This window comes from Caloenas nicobarica, chromosome 1, assembly GCF_036013445.1.
Source record: "Caloenas nicobarica isolate bCalNic1 chromosome 1, bCalNic1.hap1, whole genome shotgun sequence".
NCBI classification, from domain to species: domain Eukaryota; kingdom Metazoa; phylum Chordata; class Aves; order Columbiformes; family Columbidae; genus Caloenas; species Caloenas nicobarica.
The window spans coordinates 13,245,656-13,267,589 of NC_088245.1; the positions used below are offsets into that span (position 1 = coordinate 13,245,656).

General features: G+C 37.5%; 1 protein-coding gene across 5 annotated transcripts in view; it reads left to right on the forward strand.

The window, feature by feature from the left end:
- MAGI2 (membrane associated guanylate kinase, WW and PDZ domain containing 2) overlaps positions 1 to 21,934 on the forward strand; it is a 758,699-nt gene that overhangs the window by 624,145 nt on the left and 112,620 nt on the right. For all 5 annotated transcript variants that reach the window (XM_065629412.1, XM_065629428.1, XM_065629445.1 and 2 more), the window contains one exon: positions 14,848 to 15,483. In XM_065629412.1, the coding sequence (XP_065485484.1) occupies positions 14,848 to 15,483 (636 nt within the window). The remainder of the gene's footprint in view (positions 1 to 14,847; positions 15,484 to 21,934) is intronic.

A 21,934-nucleotide genomic window follows, 5' to 3' on the forward strand; every position in this document is an offset into this window, starting at 1 on the left:
TCTAAAAATGCACAAGTGCATGTGTGAATATATATACATTTATATATATATATAAAGTAAATGTAAAATTGAGTCAATTTCAGAAAAAAAATGCAGTTGTTTCTAGGAACCAGGGGAGAGAGAGGAACTATGATATTGTTTCATCATATCAGATATTCTTATAGACATATCACTGAGGGGCTCCATGCCATGGATCAGTCACTTTTACAGGGATATGAATTTTGACTTTCTCATGTAGAAATACATCCACGTGTAGATATTAACTCATTTTACATGTGTGTATTAGAATTGGGAGCTAATTTTCTTTCAGTATGACTTTTGTATGACTTTATCTTGGGCTTACAGAAAAAAACAAGCTTTCCCTGATTTGGGTCTCCTACCAGTTAAGTGCAGGAGGGACACTGGCCACAGAAATCAACACCAAGACTCTTTCTCTCTCTCACACACAGACATAACTGGAATGCAGCTGAGGGGAAAAGCCAGACCAAGTGCAGGAAAAAGAAGGGACTGGAACAAAGACACTAAAGCACAGGATAAAATATGAAGTATCTCAATAAAGACCGTGTCAAAATCAATGCAAACACATCAAATGCATGTAGACAACCTTTAATCCATCATTTTCCAAATTCAAAAATTTTCTTTTGGGGTATATAGTAGATATCATAAGAGACTTGAAACAATCTCTCTCTGAGTCAAGACTGGAAGGGGAAAGTCAGTGTGTTTAGTCAGTGCGTGATAATCTGCCTGTAGATACCATGGAAGTGGCCCCATCCCATTGTCCAGCACAGTGGTGCATAATCTCTTGTACAGTGTAGCTGCATCTGCTCCAACAGATTTCAGCAAGGTTTCTACTCATTGCAGTGTCAGCAAGTTCTTCTTCCAAGTCTTACAAGTGACATGGGCTACCATGACTTCTTTGTGACCTCTGTGTCTTGCAATAGTAGTTTTTAGGGACGGGCTATATATTGAACCTGCTCCTTCAGGGTAATTTAAATTTTTCATGCACTGTAGCCTTACTATTATATTGCGATCAGTGGTGGAATTAGATGTTCCTTTAAACCTTCATTTAGCTGGAAAACAGAGAAATCACATTAAGCTCATACAATTTTTATTCCTTTTTCTTTCACCTCTTTACGTTTCAGTCAATTTGTTGCAACGATATTAATTTACCATTAGATGAAGGCACATCTCGTATTTTTGTGTATGAATTAGGTAGCATGTCTGTTTTTTTAATTTGGGAGAGTGAGGGATTTGAGGAAATTGCAGAAAACTCACGTAACTAATTTGTCTTTTAATGACGACAGCTTTTAATCTCTTTCACGTCTTGTTGGTATCTGAGCACATCTGTGTCTTACTTAGGTATTCAAAATCTTTGTTATGCCTCGAGAGCATCCCTCCCAAATGGATTCTATTTGTGCAAATGAAAAAGAAGAATATATTATCAGTCATCTTAAACAGTCTTGCTTTTGCACATTCTCTTTAACTACACAAAAATAACCATGCAGACAAGTACACTTGTTCTACTTCTTTTCATAGTTCAAGGGAGTGGGAGAATCCTTCAGCAGAAGAAATGTAGAAAGTGGGTAAGAACCAAATTGGGAAAATATGTAATTAGAATGCTAAGTAGAACCTGACTAGACTCCAGTGGAGGAAAAGCACATCTGTTATGTGCAAACAGTTCTTCCCTCTGCTTGCAGAAGACTTGCAATTGGACCTAAACCTCATCTTTGACATTACTTATTTTAATGATGGTATCATTTTTGAGTGCTAAGACACAGTTGTTGATAGATTTGGGGGACATGCTGTTTGTAACATTATCTACTGATAGTGCAAATACAGAAATGCCTTTCAGCTTCTTTGGCCAACGTGTGGGACACTAGCCTAATGTTGCAGGGATTTATCCTACACTTTACCCACATGATAATGTTTCTTCCTCCATTGCTGCCAGTATTTGGTTTTTTCTTTATTTCTGTGTCACTTATGTAACATTATCAGTTCCAATATTCCCAGCCCTCTTGTGCTAGGCTGGCTTCCAGGGATCTCTGGTGCTATGGAACTCTTTCTGATAGCAACAGCCTAAAGCTGGACATGGAGGCAGACGGTCTCAGCTCCTGCAGAGTAAATGCTGCCCTGTGCCTTCCGGTCCAAGTGAGCACAGCTGGAAGAGAATGTGCCACCTGTGTTTATCAGCAACACTGCACCAGAGAAGCTTTTATGCTTGCTGTTATATAAATTCAGGATTGCCTCAGAATCCAAAATACACTCCAGTTTTTAGACTAGATGGACCATTGATTCTCCTTCTAAATCACTACTCCTTTTGAAGCTGGCTGAAGCTTTATGAATGTGAAAAAATGCATACCTCTGTTTTCCAAAAGTACCATGTATATGAGTTCTACTAGGAGCGCTTTATGGTATTCAGCATTTAATCCTCAGGTCATTACAATAAATCCTGGAGGACAGTGAAGTCTGAGAAAGAAAATGGGTATGGCTACCACAAATAGCAGAGTTCATGTCCTCTCTTTTTATTATCTTCATCGTATAACATCATATAAGCAGGCTGAGAAGCATTTCGCATTAGTTATCCCTAGCATATATTAAGTCATTCTTAGAAATAGTGTTAGTAATTGTACTATACTGACATTAACAGCATGGTTTCAAACTTTCAGATTACTCTTTGCCATGAGAATAGTAACAGTGCTTTTACCATAGTTCTCTCATGTGGGATAATAATATACGTATTTATGGAGTAACAGGGAAAGACTGAAGAGTTTCATTCTCAATGGAAATAAAATTACAGAACTTTTCAGAATTTATTTCTTCACAGTGTCTAACTGTAATTCCAGTTATTAATTGACCCTGAAGATCCAGTCTTGACAATGTTTCAGTAGTACTTTACAATATTCCAGGTTCACTAGACATTAAATTCATCAATTGATTGGTTCATCTTTATGTATGTAAAATTTGTCAGGGCTAAACAGTTTTGCGATTCCTTGCTGAGAAAAGCTAAAGGACTGCCAGTTTGGAAATGCTGTAATTCATTATTCTAAAGGTTAACTGGGAACATGACATATAAACTTTCACTAGTATAAAATAAGAAAAAAATACATAATTATATTTTGTAATTATAATATCTAGTACATTGTTTTCAATTATAGTAAATGTTTGTTGTATTTTACAGTTTGGTTTATCATCCTATGAACAGGTACATGTTCTCCCTGCTATATCCATTGTAAAATCCATGAAATCACAACATGCAAAGTTAGTAAACCCTGAACTCATTCACCCAACCATGCTTAACTTCGCTGGTAGAACAATATTAATTATAATGATGTCCCCCTCGTTAGTGTCAGCAGCCCTAGATTCGTTTTGAGTGATTCATAAAGACAAATTTGGGTTTGTTTTCATGCACCTGTATCTTCTCGATTATATAATATTAAATGCAGAAAGAATTAAAATAGACAAGGAGCCTTGCTTTCATTTTTATACCTCGGGTTGTTTGATTTTTTTTAGTTTAACCTTAGGTGAATTTCTTTTGATTGTAACCCCCGTTGGAATTAATGACTCTGTCATTTCACTTTATTTCAAAAAATCACTCATATATACAGTTGACACCTTATTGTGTTTTTTTGTCTGGAAATTGCTTTCTGGCAGGGCGTATATGTGAGCATTGTGTGCACGCAAGACTGAAAAATTAATAATTTCATACTTGAACTGTCATAAGAAGCAAAAAGAATAAAATCAGTTTTAATACAAATTGCCATCCATTTTTAAAACATTAATTTTGGAGGAGGATTCACCAATAGACTCCAGGCTTTTTGTGCCTGCCTGAAGTAGGACAGGGCTCTTAGACACGCAGCCAGTTAGGATATTTTTGAAGACAGGGAAGAACAAAGCACTCAGCACACATCAGTTTTCTTTCTGCTTTCTCTAGCTCTCTGCTGCTGGTGTTCGCATCCCAAATTCCTCCTGCTCCTTCGTTCGTGTATCCCACAGCACATACGCTCATCCATTGCTCATCCTTAGTTATCTCCTGTCTCTAACATGCTGCATCCCTGCACGTATCTTACTTTTACTCTTCTTCGTGCATTTCTTTGCAGTAGATCTTGGAAGTTTGTGAAATGGCTGTCTCATTTCCCAATATTTTCACAGGCTTACCAAATGTGGATAAGTTGTGCATAAAATATACTTGAGATTAATTTTCCATTAATTGTCTTCTGTCACTCTGGTTACTATTTCCAGTCATATGGGAGACCACAGCTTGCTCTCAATTTTTGATGGACGTAGAAGGAATACACTCGAAAGAGAGATGGTACCACCTACTTTTTCAAGAGCAGGATAGAAATATTGTATGGGAGAAAATGACAATAATGGTAGCCTTTTGAAGAAAAATTAGACATAATGATCAATTTGTGAAGGGCTTTTTAACTGCCAGCCACCCATGGGATGATTCACAGTGACAACATTAGGAGATGGCAGGCATGCTGTGAGACTGCTTTTTCAGTCTGAACAAATAGTCTGATACAGGATCACAGTTGTTCATAATAACCCATTTTAATGTACTTTTATTCATTATCTAATTAACAAATTAATAAATTCAAGCATCCAGAAAATTAATTATTTCCTAAAGAGGAAGATATGGTGTGTTTTCATACACAACAGAGGATTAACATCCCTTTATATATAAAATCTGAGATTTGACTGTTGAGCAGTAATTGGTGCATCCATAATGCACCTTAGTTTTTTGCAATGGTTAGGATCCAAGCATTAAGCTGAATCCCTACACTGCCCTGGAAAATGATAGAGTATTTACACTGCAGTGGTGTTATTATTGTTCAAATATTTACTGTAGTGGAAATGAAGTCACAATGAAATTGTGACTTAACAGTGTTATAGACTGTACAAGAGTACTGCAAATTCTTGTCTCTCTTTCAGGGAGCTTATAAACCAAAACAGAAAACAGAGAAGGTGCATGAGACATACAAGGAGGCAGAACAGGTAGTGGGAGATTGGATAATCCTCCTACAAGGAGAATGTGATTCATAGCCATGCAGCTGTAAGGGTGACAAGTGACCTTTACCAAACCACCATAAGACTGAATTTTCCCATGTATTACAAGGCAGTCTTAAAAAAGGGGCTTGATGGGACTGTTGTTAATAATTTTGCCTCCTTTATCTCAGAAAAAAATTATTATGTAAACTGAATTTTGTAGCTTAGACTCAGAGTAGGATTCAGGAATGGGCTGGAAAAGAAAGCGTAAATTATTCAGTGGTGAAGGTGTTAAATTGTTTTGCAAAGAATGAAAATATATTGTCCTTGAAAATGAGTGCTTGGCAGTGAAAGAGGCTCTGGAGATATTAAGATAACATTTACTTGGAAGGAAGGTCAGTTTGATAATACATTACCCTCTATTAACCTGGAAAAATACAGTAAAATCTGAGAGTACCAAAAGGAACTCCACTATTTCTCTTTGCTGTACAATTTTAAAGCAAGTAATACACTTATACATTCCTGAGAAACTATTGAGTAGTTCTTTAAGTATAGAAATTATGTGAGAAGCTTTCTGAAGTAGATGCAAGTTCTATGTTGATGATTTTACTACCAAAAAATACAAAATAGAGCTAATACATAAGATAAGCATGTATCAACCTAAAGGCTGAACACCTTTATAAAGCTCTTAAATAGAAAATGACTCATATACTAGCCATACATTTGTATAAGATATTTGTTCATGAATTGGTAATCAAAGGTGACTCCATCTTAAATGCACTGAAGTATTTATATATACTTAGTATAATAAAAATCTACTTATTTACCTGGAAATTATTTCACTGCTTTGATACATTTAAATTCTACTTGATAAAATTATAATGCTTCCTGTCTTTAATTTTGCATAAAAGCATTAACCTGCAGTAATCCAGATTTCTTTGGAAGGTACTGACCTTGTAAATCCACTTGGCTGCTTTCAAGATACAGTCAGATTTGTGGATTTATATGTATGTACAAATAGGAATGCTCCTATAGATATTCTGAATTTCTCATTTGGCAAGACAGTGGATGCTCTAATAACGGGGATGAAGCAGTGAATAGGCACGTTGTTAGTTACAACTGGCAGTATTATGGACACAAAATGTTTAGCCAGAATCAGATTCTTCAGCATAAAGTTTGGGAGTGAATTAATAGTGTTAACAGCAGTATCTGGGACAACAGCAATTGCAAACGTTTCTCACAGGAAGCATTTGGATGCATATTATAGGAACAGATTGAACTGCTAAATTGCTAAACAATACATCACAGCAACATCTTCAGATTTGGTGCTTGGCATTTGGCTCCACATCCGTCTTTGGCTCTGAAATAAGCTGTTGATTTTCAGAGGTGCTGAGTGCTTGCAGCTCCCATTGAGCTTGGTCAGCAGACCGTGGACCTGAGCAATGAGTACACAAAAAAATCCACAAATCAAAGCTTTTAGTCTTAGCTTTAAATTAAATTAATGACCTGACTGGTAGTGAAATCAGTTTTGCACCTGTCTCAGAGAGTCAGCAGCTGAACTTAGGCACCTGGATGAGCACTCTTTCTGAGTAGAGCAAGAAAAAGAGTATTGATCAAGGAATGACAAGAATCACAGTCTTAGTGAAGAGATAACAGAGTTATAAAACTGTCCCTGTTCGGGCAGTAATGCCCACTACAATTACAGGAAAAGTCATCAGAAACCATAACATCTCTAAAATCAAAATGAACTTTCAAGTTATACGTCTATGGATTTAAAATGGAGACTAACCCTACTCTTTTTTTTTTTGCACACGCTTTTAAGTGTCCAACTAACTGCTGTTACTTTCACTAAGTACTAATTTAGTGTGTGACTAGTTATTGTTTGTCCTCATGGTGCTAGCATAACTCAAAGAAAGAAAAAAGTTCTATTAACCATTTTGGTTCACAAGTAAAACATGCCTGCCTATTACTAAAAAATCCCCATTACAGATATATATTTCAACATATAAAGGCTTTTCCCTTTTTGCTGCAGCCTCTTTGTAAATGCTCCATCTAGTTCCTCACCTCATTCATCTCCCTCTTTTCTTCCCAGCAGTTTAGGTCAGGAATTCGCAGCTGCAAAGCTGTGTAGTTGACAATGCTGCTGAAAATGTCTTCCACTGGGGACAGGTGGCACATGGCCAGACTTCCCAGGTGGGGACAGGGGCTGCTCAGCATTTACATCATGCTTTGCCATACCCTTATGCCTTTAGGCTGCCGGGAGGCTGGCTGGGCTACTTTCCTCCTCCTGGGAGACATTGCCTAGATAAATGTGATGCTCTGCATACAGAAATAAAATGTTGTGCGTACAAAAGCAAATGTGTTGTAAATTTTGACCTCCTTTTTCTGAAGAAGGAAACTGTTTCCTTTCTACATGAGCCTCTGCACACAGCGACACCTTTCAAAGTGATCCCAAATAGCTGTGCAAACACAGCATACATTTTTTATCTTGCTCTTCAGGTCCACTGATGTTTTGTCACACAGTTCATTCACACCAGGCATTTCAGGATGTGCAAGTAGCTCCTGCAAGCAAAAACCAGACAGAACAGGTTTACATAATTTGTAAATTAAAGGCTGCCTTGAAAATTGGACCTTTTTCTTTGTAGGTGGTCTTGCCTCCAAATTACTTATCTTTTAAATAATTACTTCTTTGTAAAGTGTCAGTTTTAACATCCATGCTATGCTTTCAGATGCTTGAAGAAGTGAAAAACTGTCTGGCTAAGAAGAAAATTTGCCTGCTCTTTGGCACTTTCTAAGCAGCATTCATTTAAATGTTCTTTTGCTATTGCTTTACTTACTTTTTTAATCTGCAATGTTTCATGTGTACTAGATCAGCAGATAATCAAGGTCTTTAGATTTTTTTGGAATGTATTTTATTCCTCTCCCCCCAAAAAAAGTTAAATGCCTCTATTTAAATAGCTTTTACCACTCTATGCAAAACACAAATAAAATGGAAATAGTTTCTTCTACTAATCCACATCTGCCTGGATGTAATTACATGATACATGCTGGTTAAGCACAAAAATTTTGAATAAACAGCTTTTTAATTAAGCATGTGCCTTGGGTCACAGCAGAATTAAAATGGGTTCTAAAAAACTGATCATATAAAAATGGCACCTGCTTAATCAACAGATCTGGTTCTTGGTAAAGTTGCAGACACATTCTTCCATGCCAGTCTGAACAGACTTGTTTTATTGGGTTGTTCAGTGTTCTCACATACCAGTAAGTGGTCCTGAAATTATTTCTGAGTGTGGAGGCAGCCGAGCGTTATGTCTCTCAGCAGCTCTTTTCACTTCACTGTGGCTGCTGCTGTGCTATCTATCAGATAAAGTTGTGATAAAGCTAATAATAAAGTGGTCAGTTTTGAATTTAGCTCTTCCAGTCAGTATCTGTGGTTATCATACATGTACTTCTCCCCAGATTACATTCTTGATACTTTTTAGCAGTTAATTTAATGTTCATTTTTAAAAGGAAAAAGTTAGAATTTTCTTGGCAGGTGTTTTAAGTATTACAGTATTAATATGCAATAGTCATCTTACACTGCAATCTCCTTTAAGAAGTTATTATAATTCAGTAATTCTTATTTGAAAGAATAGGAGTAATTACATAAAGAGTATTAACAAAAGGCAGGGGCAAATTAAAAAAAAAAAAAAAAGAAAGAAAAAAAAAGATAAATCAGGCTACCATGAACCACAAGATCCTAGGGCTTATCTTTTGTCTATAAAAGTTATACCATGCAGATGTTAACAGCTAGAGCCAAATTGCTTTCACAAGGTTCTGTGGCAGGTCAGACTACAAGAAAACAGAGAAATTCTGTTTATGCAGAACCAAACAATTGCCTCTACCCACCCATAACAAAAATGATTTATTCATACACTGGATTAACACCTATGGCAGACAGAACAAAGTTGAGATACAAAGTTTCAGAATATAATTTGTCCGCTACTGTTTAAATAAATGATTCTTCGCACACTAGTTCTCTGTGCTGCTACTGGTAACTGTATAAAGTTCCTCACCTATAAAAATACCTCATTTCTAAACAATCTTTGCTTCTTCCATGACCAACAGTCATGTGCCTCTGTTATTAGAATTACCCCCATGTTTCATATCTCAGTACTGGAAACATGCTAACACCTCTGAATTTGTTATTAATAGGCTACAGTGTCAGCAATGTTGCAGCACTTTGCAGAAAGAGAAGACAAGGTCACTGCTGAGAAGTGACAGAAATAGCTGGTAATGACAGTAGATAGTGTGGGTGGGCAGGGGAAAGGAAAACTTGAACAATAATCAGGTGCTGCTACGTCTGACGCTCACGCAAGAATTGAGAGTATGTGGTTGAGAAATGCGAGTGGGAATAAGTAATGCTAGAGAAGTTACTATAGTAGAGTTTACCTGGGCTGTAAATGCAGAAAGGAAAAAAAAAACAATGCAGCCTGAGTCTTACAGAGCTGGAGCTTCCTGCACTGACTAGAGAGTGTTGAGAAGAGGGCTACGAAGTCTACTACAGGCCACCTAGCCAGGGTGACGACACTGATGAGTTATTCTTTAAGGAACTAAGTGAAACCTCCAAATCATCTGCCCTTGTCCTTATGGGGGCTACGAATTTGGTGAAGGGTTTGGAGGGGAAGCCGTATGAGGAGCGGCTAAAGTCACTTGGTTTGTTCAGCCTGGAGAAGAGGAGACTGAGGGGAGAGCTCATGGTGGCCACAGCTTCATCATGAGGGGAGGACGAGGGGCAGGCGCCGAACTCTTCTCTTTGGTGACCAATGACAGAACCCGAGGGAATGGCAGGAAGATGTGCCAGGGGAGGTTCAGGTTGGACATTAGGAAAAGATTCTTCCCCCAGAGGGTGCTGGACACTGGAACAGGCTCCCCAGGGAGGTGTCCCGGCCCCAAGCCTGACAGTGTTCAAGAAGAGACTGGACAATCCCTCAGACACATGGTGTGAACTGTGGGGTTGTCCTGTGCAGGGACAGGAGCTGGACTCGATGATCCTTGTGGGTCCCTTCCAACTCAGGACATTCTATGATTCTACGACTTGACAAAGCCTGGGCTGTTGTTGGTTCCATTGCTGCTGCCTTTTGCTGGCTGCAGGGGGATAGCAGCTGTCTCTGCCCCCCACCAAATCACAGTGTTCTGTCATCTTTTAAGCACATGAGCACTAAGAGCTTGATCCTAAACCCATCAGAAATAATGGAGACATTTCTGCTAAACTTTGAGTGTTATCATAAATTAACAAAACAGATCTAATCTGCATTTTTTCCTCTGCATACAGACTTCAAAGTTTCAAGGATTCTAAACAAGAAGGACTGCCCAATACGCAATTCAGTTCACTGAGATACTATAAAAAATTCCAGCCAGGAAACCAAGTGAACAAGAAACAATAATAAGAAGAAATAAGCAAAGTGTTTGTATACAAGTGGTGGGAACATGCATAAGAAAATGGAAGAACTTTATGTACTAGTGCAAAATGTATATACAGACATCCTAGGGGTAATAAAAACAAAGCAGAAACAATAACTGGAGTCACTGAATCATATAGCTTCTTCAGAAAGGAGGGAAATATTGCTGGTAGCATGATATGATACATTAGGATAGTTTGGAATGAAATGAGTTATGTCAATAAAAAAGTTTATGTTTGGATCAAGCACTTCAAGCATGGAAAGAAAGGGGGGAAAAAAAAAAAGATATTTTTCCAGAATTAATGCCAGCAAAAAATCTCCAAGCTGTCAGACTTGATTCTGTAACCTTATTGTAGAGAGGAATGCAAGTAAGAATCTGTCATGAGAAGATGTTGAATCTCACTAATTTCTTCACCAGTAACTAAACGAACAAAAGATAATAATGGTTTAGATCTGTTTTCTTTCTTTGAAATATGTAGATAACAAAACATAACCTTTAACCAAGCATTCAGGTGCTGATTCCATTTAGATAACATGACAAAATAAGTAACGATCAGCAAACTTTAATAAGCAAAATAACTAGTTAAAGAAGTTAAATATTCTGGGAATTCATGGCAAGAGCCTTAAATAAAGCAGTTAGTTGTAAGACAGTTTGACAAATTTGTTCACTGTTGATATTCTCTGACATTCTTTGACTCAATGCTGATTGTGGACGTCAGCTGCTAGACAGCAGAATCTGTTCTTGTGACGATGTAGATGTTTGAGATGTAGGACAGAATATTTATTGTCTGCTCTACTGCGTATCTATCAAACCTGCCACTTCATCTTGAGACTCTCATTCAGATGCCTTCTCCATAGACCAGCCCTCCTGGTCTCAGTCATCCCTGAACTGTCTCAAGTAAGATAAGGTTGGCAGGGCATGTGCAGAGTTTGTACAGGCTAGTGAGGAAGATGAAACTGGGGAGAACACCTGATAGTGAGAACGTTGAAGTACCTGTTCAACCTGGAGAAGAGAAGGCTCAGGGCAATCTTATCAATATATGTAAATATCTGAAAAGAGTGTACAAAGAAGACAGAAACAGGGTCTTTCCAGTGATGTACAGTGATAGGACAAGAGTCAATGAGCACACAGTGAAACACAGGAGGTGCCATCAGGAAGCACTTTGTCACTGTGAGGTTGACTGAGCACTGGAACAGGTTGTCCAGAGAGGTTGTGGAGTCCCCCTCCTTGGAGATATTCAAAAGGCACTTGGACATGATCCTGGGCAACTGGTTCTAGGTGACCCTGCTTGAGCAGGGGGGTTGGACAAGATGACCTCCAGAGTTCCTTGCCAACCTCAATCATTCTGTGATTCTGTAAGCAAGTTCTGGTCTTTTAGTAGGTTTAATTCTAAAAGCCAAGAAAAGTTTGATGCTTAATATAAATGTTCTACATAACTTCAAAGATACCCACTCACTGTGAAACTGTGATTTCTGGAGGCAGACCACGGCTTACTCAGAAAAACAGGCAAAAATTATAGAAGGGATGGCTATTATGCTCATCCATATACACCCATTTTTATTAGAATTAGCAGGAGAGAATGGGCAGAAAAGATGCTAAAGGAACCTTTCCGAGAGTTTTCCTGAAGTAGAGAGGGTTTGAACTTTGCATTGGCGTGGCACTGGCTCTGTAATGCTCTTACCTCTCTCTTCCAATCAAATGCTGGGTACTTCTCTCTGTGTCAGCAATGAGGAACTCTCAGTCTGGAAAATGAGTTACATTGAGAGAAACACCTACAATCCAGTGATTTATTTGAAGGACTTCTGAAATTAACCCCTTTTATTCCTCTTTCATGTCTCATGATCTGAAACTGTTTCTTCCCAGTTTAACGCCACTGTAGCTATTTCTTTGAGTTGAACTTACTAAGTCATGCCACTTTCCCTACCCCCTTAACTTTCAGCTGTGTGTTCTCCATATGACAGTACAGCATTATGGGTCCCAAACAGTTCAGCTGTGAGCCTAGATGTTCATGTTGTACCTCAGAAACCACAAAGACCTTGGAAAATGTTGATTTTTTTTTTCTGTTATTGTGAGGGATAATGCAGGGTCATTATTTGAAGGATTTCTTACCCAAGACCTTCTAATGCTCAGTTTTGCCTGGTTAGTGACTGGGAGAGGCGCTACTTGGCCTATATGTTTCCTGACTACTCCTTGTGCACAAGCTAATTTCTTTTCACTGGACACCTATGTAATGACAACTAGTTTATATGATTTCCGATTTATGAAAAACATATTAAGTTTGAGATCACAGCTAATGCTGTAGAAATGTATAAAGTGAAGCGGTGAAAACAGACAATGATTTACTTGCCCACCACAACAAATACATTGTTCCTTTTGCACGCTGCTTAAGTATTGCAAGAGAGGATGAACGAGCAGATTGGTCTCCTCCCACCACATATCTGCATTGCCAGCACTCAGGGAAATAAAGACTGCATGGATTAAAAAGTTGCAAGGGTACTATTAAGGCATAAGCTACTGAAACAGGAGCATGCATTGAAGAGATCTCAGTTCAAGAGTTCAGTCCTATTATGAGCAATGTCAGCCTCACTGCTAATGAGGAAGCCAGGGATGAGAATGCAGGTAAGATCTTCTATACCAGGGCATGAGCAAATCACAATGATAATTTAGTACAGTACATTCTTTCTCTCTTTTAAATCTTGATTTTTGAAAACTGTTGTGCTCTCAGCTGCTTGAAACAGAAACACTGGAGTTCTTTCAGCACTGCCTGTGAAGTGACCTTTCTGCTTTTGCTTATAGTTTGAAATCTATTTATTATGCAATTTAACACAGTATTTGCAGCTCTTAAGGTTTCTGTGAATAATATGCACAAACATTTAAACAAACTCTCTCAGCTTTTTTTCTGTAGATGCCCTCTGAAGAAATTTTTTTCTGAATCACAATTTGTGCATATGCCATTAATTACTGTCAGGCTGTTAGACAGGCAGATCATGTGGGAACTGACCATTTCATTTTCACATAGAAACAGCCTTTGCCTTTCATTGTCATCTAGATACAGCCCTTGCACTGGCATCTTGATGATGTTCTTTTTTCCTTAGTTTGCTTGATTAGATCTTTTGACTGAAGTACTTGAAAGACGTAATTTCATAAATACACTGAAAGCAATTCCACAGAAAGCACCTCATCCTCCCTAAATCATTCTCATTTTATTGCTGAATTTTGAAATACCATTAAAAAACATTATGTTATGATAGGTTAATTATTGAACTGTGTACTTTGTAGACACCTAACAGTGTTGTCTGTATAAATGATTTATTCTTCCTAATTAATGGTTGGATAATAAGATGTTCTTCACTTAGAAAAATACTTGAAATTGTGGAGTTCTCTAATGAAACATCCTTCTCCTTTGTTATAAAGATGCAAACTTTTATTGAAGTGGAAACTGACTGTGGGTCATCAAACTATTTTGAATATCATTTGTACTGATTACTCATTTTTATTTTAATAGGCACCTTGACAGTACCATAAAAATAATTTATGGTTATAAATATATAGATCCATTCTAATGACAAGAAGGAACTTATTTCTGAACTTTTCAGTAACAGAAGCTGGTTAGTGCATTAGCAATATGGAGACCCATAAATAGCCTGTTGACTAAAGTATTCTACTTTCATATATGCTCTGACTGGCAGCTCTGTACTATACATGAGACAAGATTTGGAGGTAAAGGTAGTATCTTTATTTTTGTTTAACCAGCTGGTTTAGTCGGAAATATTAAACTGATTTTCAGACATTTGCCTAGATTTTTCTAGTGAAAACCTACTATACCTCCCAACAAAATCTGTCCTGTCATTGTCCTTGAACCAGGATACAGTTTAGTTCATGCCTAGAATAGGAAATGACTGTAGTAATCCTGGATGTCTGATGGCAAGTAATGACATTTAATAAGAAAATGTCAATACCATGATCAATGCAAAAAGTATTTCCTCATACACATGCATACACTGTCTTGCATCCTGTTCATTGATTAAGTCCTTGAGTATTTACTATTTCGTTTTATTTTTCCTTGTACTCTTCACAAAACAATGGTATTTCTTGATAACTAATCTTCCAAATATACTTCCATTGTATCTTATAAAAAATGATCTGTGGACTACATTGATAGTTAAGAAAAGGTGTATGTCTGGATCCAGCTTAATTCTCCATTTGTGAGTTTCCCCAGAAAAGAAAAAGTACTGTCATTGTCTATTTGTATTGCATTTACTGGAAGACAAACTTTAATTTTTTGTCTCCGCTATTTGAGTTGGCATGCTAATCTAATTTTTTTTTTTTTAGTAGAGTTCTATCTAATAAAAAAAATTGCACTGCATATATAGTAGCTGAAGTTGTCCATGTTGACACTATTTTTTCTTCTCTTTCTAGGTGATGTCATTGTCTATATTAATGAAGTTTGTGTCCTTGGACATACTCACGCAGATGTAGTCAAACTCTTCCAGTCTGTTCCTATTGGTCAGAGTGTCAACTTGGTGCTATGTCGTGGATACCCTTTGCCCTTTGATCCTGAAGATCCTGCCAACAGCATGGTGCCACCCCTTGCAGTAATGGAGAGGCCTCCGGTAGTGGTAAATGGAAGACATAACTATGAAACTTATTTGGAATACATTTCTAGGACTTCTCAGTCTGTTCCAGACGTAACAGATCGACCACCACACTCCTTGCACTCCATTCCAGCAGATAGTCAGCTTGATAGCACATTCCCACCACCTGCCCATGATGATAATGTATCAATGGCTTCTTCTGGGGCCACCCAAGCTGAACTCATGACCTTAACCATTGTGAAAGGGGCCCAGGGCTTTGGCTTCACTATAGCAGACAGTCCTACAGGACAGAGGGTGAAGCAAATTCTAGACATTCAGGGATGTCCTGGTTTGTGTGAAGGTGACCTCATTGTTGAGATCAACCAGCAGAATGTACAGAACCTGAGCCATGCAGAAGTAGTGGATATACTTAAAGAATGTCCTGTTGGAAGTGAAACTTCTTTGATTATCCATAGAGGAGGTAAGTTTGGAAAGTCTGTACAATTACGAAAATGTGTGTAAAAGGTTCTAAACCGTAAGACATACATATACTCACTACATCCTTTTGTGCTAGATTGGAAATTAATTTCCATGTTCCGGGAGGTAAAACCGGTGGTTCTGAAAAAGTGTATCTGCAATCCTAGGCAAAATCTAACAATTTATTGTACATTCCTTTTTGTGTTTTGAGTGTCAATGGTCCCACCTCTGTGTAAGGATAAAACTAAAGCAGTTTTAGGCCTTTCACCCCATAATCGTTTGTATGGTGTCTGCAGCAGATTCTTATAGTCTCAAAGCAGTGCTACAAGCTTTAGATATGAATGTATATATTGACTCATTAAGGTAGAATCAAAATCAGAGCAATCTATCATCGCTTTACAAGGTTAGTAGTTTTGATAAGCCATTTTGCCTCCATTTCCTTCATTGTAAAAGTATTGTACAACAGTTGTTTTGCTTGTTTCTTGACAACAACGATCCATAGTACATGTTTCTCTGTTTTGAAAAAATAGCTTCTAGCAACTTGTTTTTTCTGACCAGCCTGACACAGTAAGCTTGAATATACACCACCGGAAGTCAAGACTTGCCTGTAAGAAAGCCATAACAACAGAAGAAGTCTTAATACCTTGACAGTGATAAGTAATTTTATAGCTTTTAATATTTTAGCCAAACAAATTTTCTTCAATGTTTTGAAATAAGCATCCATCACAATTTATTATTACCTGAAGTGAATAATGATTGAATATCCTTAATTAAATATCTTCATTCCTCTAAAGGCATTCATATGTCACTGAATGTACATTACTCTGTGCTTCAAAAGAAAAAAAAAGGATTCTATACAAAATTTCTAATTACTTTCCTTCTGAAGAGCAGAGGTTGGAAAAATAACCTTCAGTATTTGTCTGTGCCACATTTGTTATAAGAAAACCTACAAAGCCTTAGAACACAGAATCATTTTATCAAATTGCAGAAATAAACACAAGGTGTTTATCTGCAGATTCACATAAAGTATTTTTTTGTATCTATATTTAAAAGAAAGTTTTATAAGAGACAGAATCTGACATTTATTTGGAATGAAACCAGATTAAGAGTGATAAGTAAAGGCTAATTGGTGTCACTATAGTATATGAACTTGGAGAAAGTTAATTTTTCCAGAGGTGCTATATTAGTTGGTATTAAATCTGGTTTTATGTAACATCCATTAAACATCTGGAACAGTGGAGTATGCAACATTTTTTTCTGAAGATGCTGACGAATTGGGAAAAATTGTGTAGCAAAAAGAAGAGTATAAAGGGGATTAGAAGGGTTAATGTAACCCCAAATTGTGGGATTTTATTTTGAAAAATGCAAGCTAATCCTCCTCTAGAGGAAAACAATTCAGAACACCAATCTTCAGAGAGAAGTGGAGTGTGAAATCCGGTGTGCTGAACAAGCCTGAGTGACAATAGACAAGAAAATAGATATTTCTGCAATCAGTGCAGGACAGTAGCAAAAAAAAAACCCAACAAAACCAAACTGAAGCAGCAACTTACTCAAGCTCATGAGGATAATTCCTCTCATGAAAATTTCTTCTTGGAGCATCGATTCATGATCAAAACATGTTGATCAACATGATGATTTAACAAGTTCTGATACATTAACCAAGCCGTGGTTATTTTCTGCACATGGAAATAGGAGATACTGCACTACACTAAACTCAACCCTCAATAAAAGCAGTATAAATTTACACCATCTTGAATTTTGTCAGAACAAGCATGGAGGTCCATATAGTTACCCTAGCTCAGCTGACACAAAATACTAGGTCCAAATGCAGTGACGTGTTCCTGAGTCTTATCCCTCTGTTGCTGGGGAAGGGGATGGTTGGTTGCTTTAGAGAATGCAGAGAAGGGAACAAAAACATGTTTTGTTCATGGTAAAACAATGACTAAGACTTAAGCAACTCTTTGGAAGTACTACAGAGTGATTAAGCTCAATGGGATGATACAGAACAAATGAAAGTTTACTATCAGAAAATTCTGTACATCAGAAATAAGGAATATACCTTAATGGAAGTTTGTTAGGCTGTGAAATTAAAGAAAAGGCTCATTTGTTTGAGTTATTCAAAATAAGTGAAAAAATTCAATGTATGAGACAAACCTACTCTATCTGAGATGGCTAATTCATAGCTTAGCAGAAATATGAAGACTGTTTTAAGGTGACAACCTTGGTTATTTTCATAAGTTTATAGGAAAAGGGAATATACACCTATAATGCAGGTAATTTTATCTGTACTAGTCATCATGTTTCCTTTTATAGTCCCTGGGAAGAAATAGGCCTTTCTAGGGTGCAATCCAAATAAGTCAGATATACCCTAAAAGTACATATTCTGCTTGACGGACTATAAAGGGAATTCAGGATGACTGGTTCGGATGTACGTGTCTATCCCACACAATATGAATAAGAAACAGATTATGAGATTTGGTCATGTGAGATAATCTGAATACAAAACAAAATTCTAGTACTTAGGGAAACCTGCTATGATTCTAAAATATTTAATCTGTGACACTGGTGAAGCAAGGCAGACTTTCTCCTTACTCATGGATCCAATTTTTATTTTATTATATTTGATGTTTATTGAATAATACCATCCTTTTCCATCACTACCCTATGCATCCTGTCTTTAGCGTCTCATTTTTAAGATTAAGATCAAAGTACTGTTCCTGCCTTTGGAAGACGAAGGCTATGTTTTGCATAAAGTTGTGTTTTGCCTTGTAATTTATTCTGTCTCTGATATGAATACAGCCTGACTGCATAGTTCACTGTGGCAAATCCATTTTTGTAAATGACTAAATTCCTCTCTTTCATCCAGCAATCTTATCTACATTGCAGACAAGAAACAGATCAGCATTGGCTGAGATATATTCTCACTATAGCTAAAGAGCATCTTATACAGGAAAGAGCGCTCTCTCATATGCATATAGTGTGCATGCTGCAGCATTTAAAAAGCCATTGTCCCTCAATCTTAGATCAAGAGCCAGAGTATGCATTGGGAGGAAAGTTCTGCATATTTCAGAAAGGTGGAGGGAATAGCAGTACTCAAATTTGAAGAGGCCACTGAAGAAAACAACCTAAAACAACAGCAGAGACTTGTCATGAGGTACAATCTAGATGGAGGAAGTACTAATTTTAAAATTTCTCCTCAAAAAAAAAATCATGGAAATAATATAATTGTATATCTAAGAAAATACTGAGCAGCATTTGTTTAGATGGCAAGGCTAGAGATCTTGCAAACTTTCTGTTTGTTAGTCAGGGTCTTTGCTAAACACAGATGCACTCCTTAGTTTGATTTCTTTGCATCTGTTTTTGCTGACCAGCCATATAGTTTCCATCGATTACTGTAAGCTGACAGAATATACATAGTGAAAAAAAAAAAAAAGGAAAAATGAATAGGAAAAAAATTAATAGAAATATATGAAAGTGTTTGTTACCCAGATTTACCCCTTTCCAGCTTTGCTTCAGCCTTCATACTTCATCCCCAGCTTCTGCAACAGCCTGCACTGAGTATGGACTGCTGAAATAGTGTGGAAGAGCTCTCAAAAATCAGTCTTTCTGAATGTGGATAGAGCAGAAATTCTTCATTAGTCCAGAACTACTGAAAAACAGCACTAAGTGATTGAATCAGTGTGTACCAAATTTATGTAGATCAAAATATTCACTAATTAGGACATCAAAAATTGGCTTTGGCATGTTCTACTAAAAGAATTATCCAAGTACCTGACACATGCCATCTCTTTTGGAAAATACCTTTGAAATATATGAACCTATAGACAGCAGCCCAGCCCCAGAAGTATTCCTGTCTAAAAAAGAACTGACACATTCAAATGTAGAGCCATCTGAAACACTGTTGTTAAGGAAAACTGAAGACAGCTTAGGATTGATTCATGAAGCTATGGCGACCCCTAAACAAGTGCTGTGAGTGAAACATTAAATGCAAAAAGTGGGAGGGAGCCTGACAAAGTTCTTACCTCAGGTGGCTATTTTATATTGGTGGAATCCAAGCAAGCTCAGGGACACTTGGTATGAAATGGAGCCAGAAAACTGATGCATTGTCCATACTGGTTAATTGTTAGCCCAGTCCTGGCATGGGACTGGAATAAGCCAGCAGCCAGTTTCACCCTGACACAATATGGGAGATAGTGTGGGCCACATGCAATGCTCTAACAGTCAAGATCAAGGCAGAGAATTTAACTGTGTAGATGTAAACTGTTAGAATAAAAGGATGGTGAAGTATCTTGCTCAGATTTTACATTAAACCCAGTAGAAGTTTGTAACTCTTTAAGACTGCTAACAGATACCAGTACCTCACACAAAGCATCAGCAATTTCCAAAACAGCCAGAAATTTCACAAAAACCATGTCTGCGTATTCTAGTGAATAAGCCTAGCCCCTTAAAATAAGCAGACTTGAATGGAAGGAATGCTACATCCTCGGTGCCATTTCCATGAACTGATCTCGGATTTCTTTTTGTTTTATTTTTTTTGTCCAGGCTTGCTATAAGATGTCTTATAAGATGTCTTTCAATTCCTCTGGTCAGGAAAGCTCATACTTCTCTTTCTCCAAGTTGTCCTCTCTCTCGGGAAAGCTGCACAAGATAAAGCTGCAGGCAGCACCATCACCCTGCTAACACAAGTCTGGCCCAGGCAGTTCCGATCTCCTGGTTCCATGGCCTCAGTCCACCACTGAGGTCTCTAGAGCTTTGACTCTGCTTCTGAAGTTCTTCATTCGAAATATTAAGACAGTACCTGGTGCAAACTGCAGACCCTACATCTCATTGCTTGCTCATCTCCAGTTCAGGACTTTTGACTTTCTAGTCAACATTGCTGAGGATTTGAAGAAATAAAATTGTTAGGAGAATGGTGTAGGTTTTTGATGTGAGATTTATGGAGGTTTTCTATCATTGTACTGTCTATTCTTTTACATCCCTGAGTCATTGGTGATTTTTTTCCTTCCAGTCATTTCCTAAAAGGACCCAGTCTTGGTATAGTTGCTTCTTATGGGTACTGTGAAGTAATAGCAGTCTATTCATGCTTACTTTGTTCACAAAGGTGTGCTTCTTTCTGTTGTCTCTGACAAGAGATATTGGGAGATACAAGGTCTGCCAGCTTTCCTGCTTCCTGCTGTACTTTCTCCTTTCCAGACAGTTACTCCAACTGTATATTTGCTCCTGATCCCTTTTCTCCCATTCTTGACAGTATTCTAATGTTGACAGCAACTTAGATCCATTTGGCAACATCTGCATTTTTAGCCCTGCACATATATCTCGTTTGTGAGTCTAAGGGACATTAAACCCAAAAAGGGAATGTGCACATGAACCTAGTAGTGAACCACTGACCCATTTGAAGTGAACCACGTGAACCATTGAACCCTAGTCAACAACATAAACTTCTTCTGTCCAACATGCTGCTAAAACATCCTCTTTTGATTTTCTCTTTCTGATTTACCACATCATTTTGCCTTGCCCTCCCTCTATGAAGTGCTTTGTTGTTCCTGGGTCTGTCTGCTTTAAAACCGATGGAAAACAAAGGTTCATAGCTGACCTTTTTCCTTTCCATCTCAAAATTACAAGCTTTTATACGATATCATGAATTCTACAGTTTCCTCAGCATGAGTTCTCTGTAAACACATCCTTCTCATGCTGGCTTTTGAGTTGTTTCATTTTTTTTCCCATTTTTGTTGCTGTTCTTAGCTAGTAATGCCAGAAGTATTTAGTCATCAAAAATATTGTGAGTCATGGTACATTGTCCACTTCATTGACTTTGCTGTTAGCTGTCATGTTGCCCTTTCCCCACCCCCAGCCTTGGCCACTTGCCCCTGTCTGCCTTCCCTACACAGAAATCATTATTTTGTGCCAGATAGTTTCATTACAGCCTTGTGAGAAAGGCCTTTCCTATGTTAATTCCAGAAATAAAATCATAAAATCTCTGAAAGATTTTTAGAAATACTGTTACCATGCAAGAAATAGTGCTGTTATATTAACATAACTTCTGGAAGCATGGCTTTCCAGATTCATTTTTACAAGGCGTTTCTCACCTTATGGAGTATCATATTTTTAGCTGTTAGATATGTACCTTCCTAGTAACTTTCAAATTATTTACATCCTTTTTGTCCCACACATTGAGACTATTTTATGCTTTGGATCAACTTGAAATATTTTTTAAGCATCTTGTTGTAATCATCTGGTATAAAATCTATTTTAATAAATATTTTACATGTTACAGCAGGTAAACTAAAAAATAAGTTGCATATGTAGCCTAGTTTATTAAGGGATTCAATCTAAATCTTGTTAGTAAGAGAAATCGTAACCTCTCAGTAGTGCAGGAAATGACAAATTTGAACAGAGGGAGTCATGGCAGGAGACTGGTTATCCGAAAATTCACACTGATGAGACTTTCATATCTT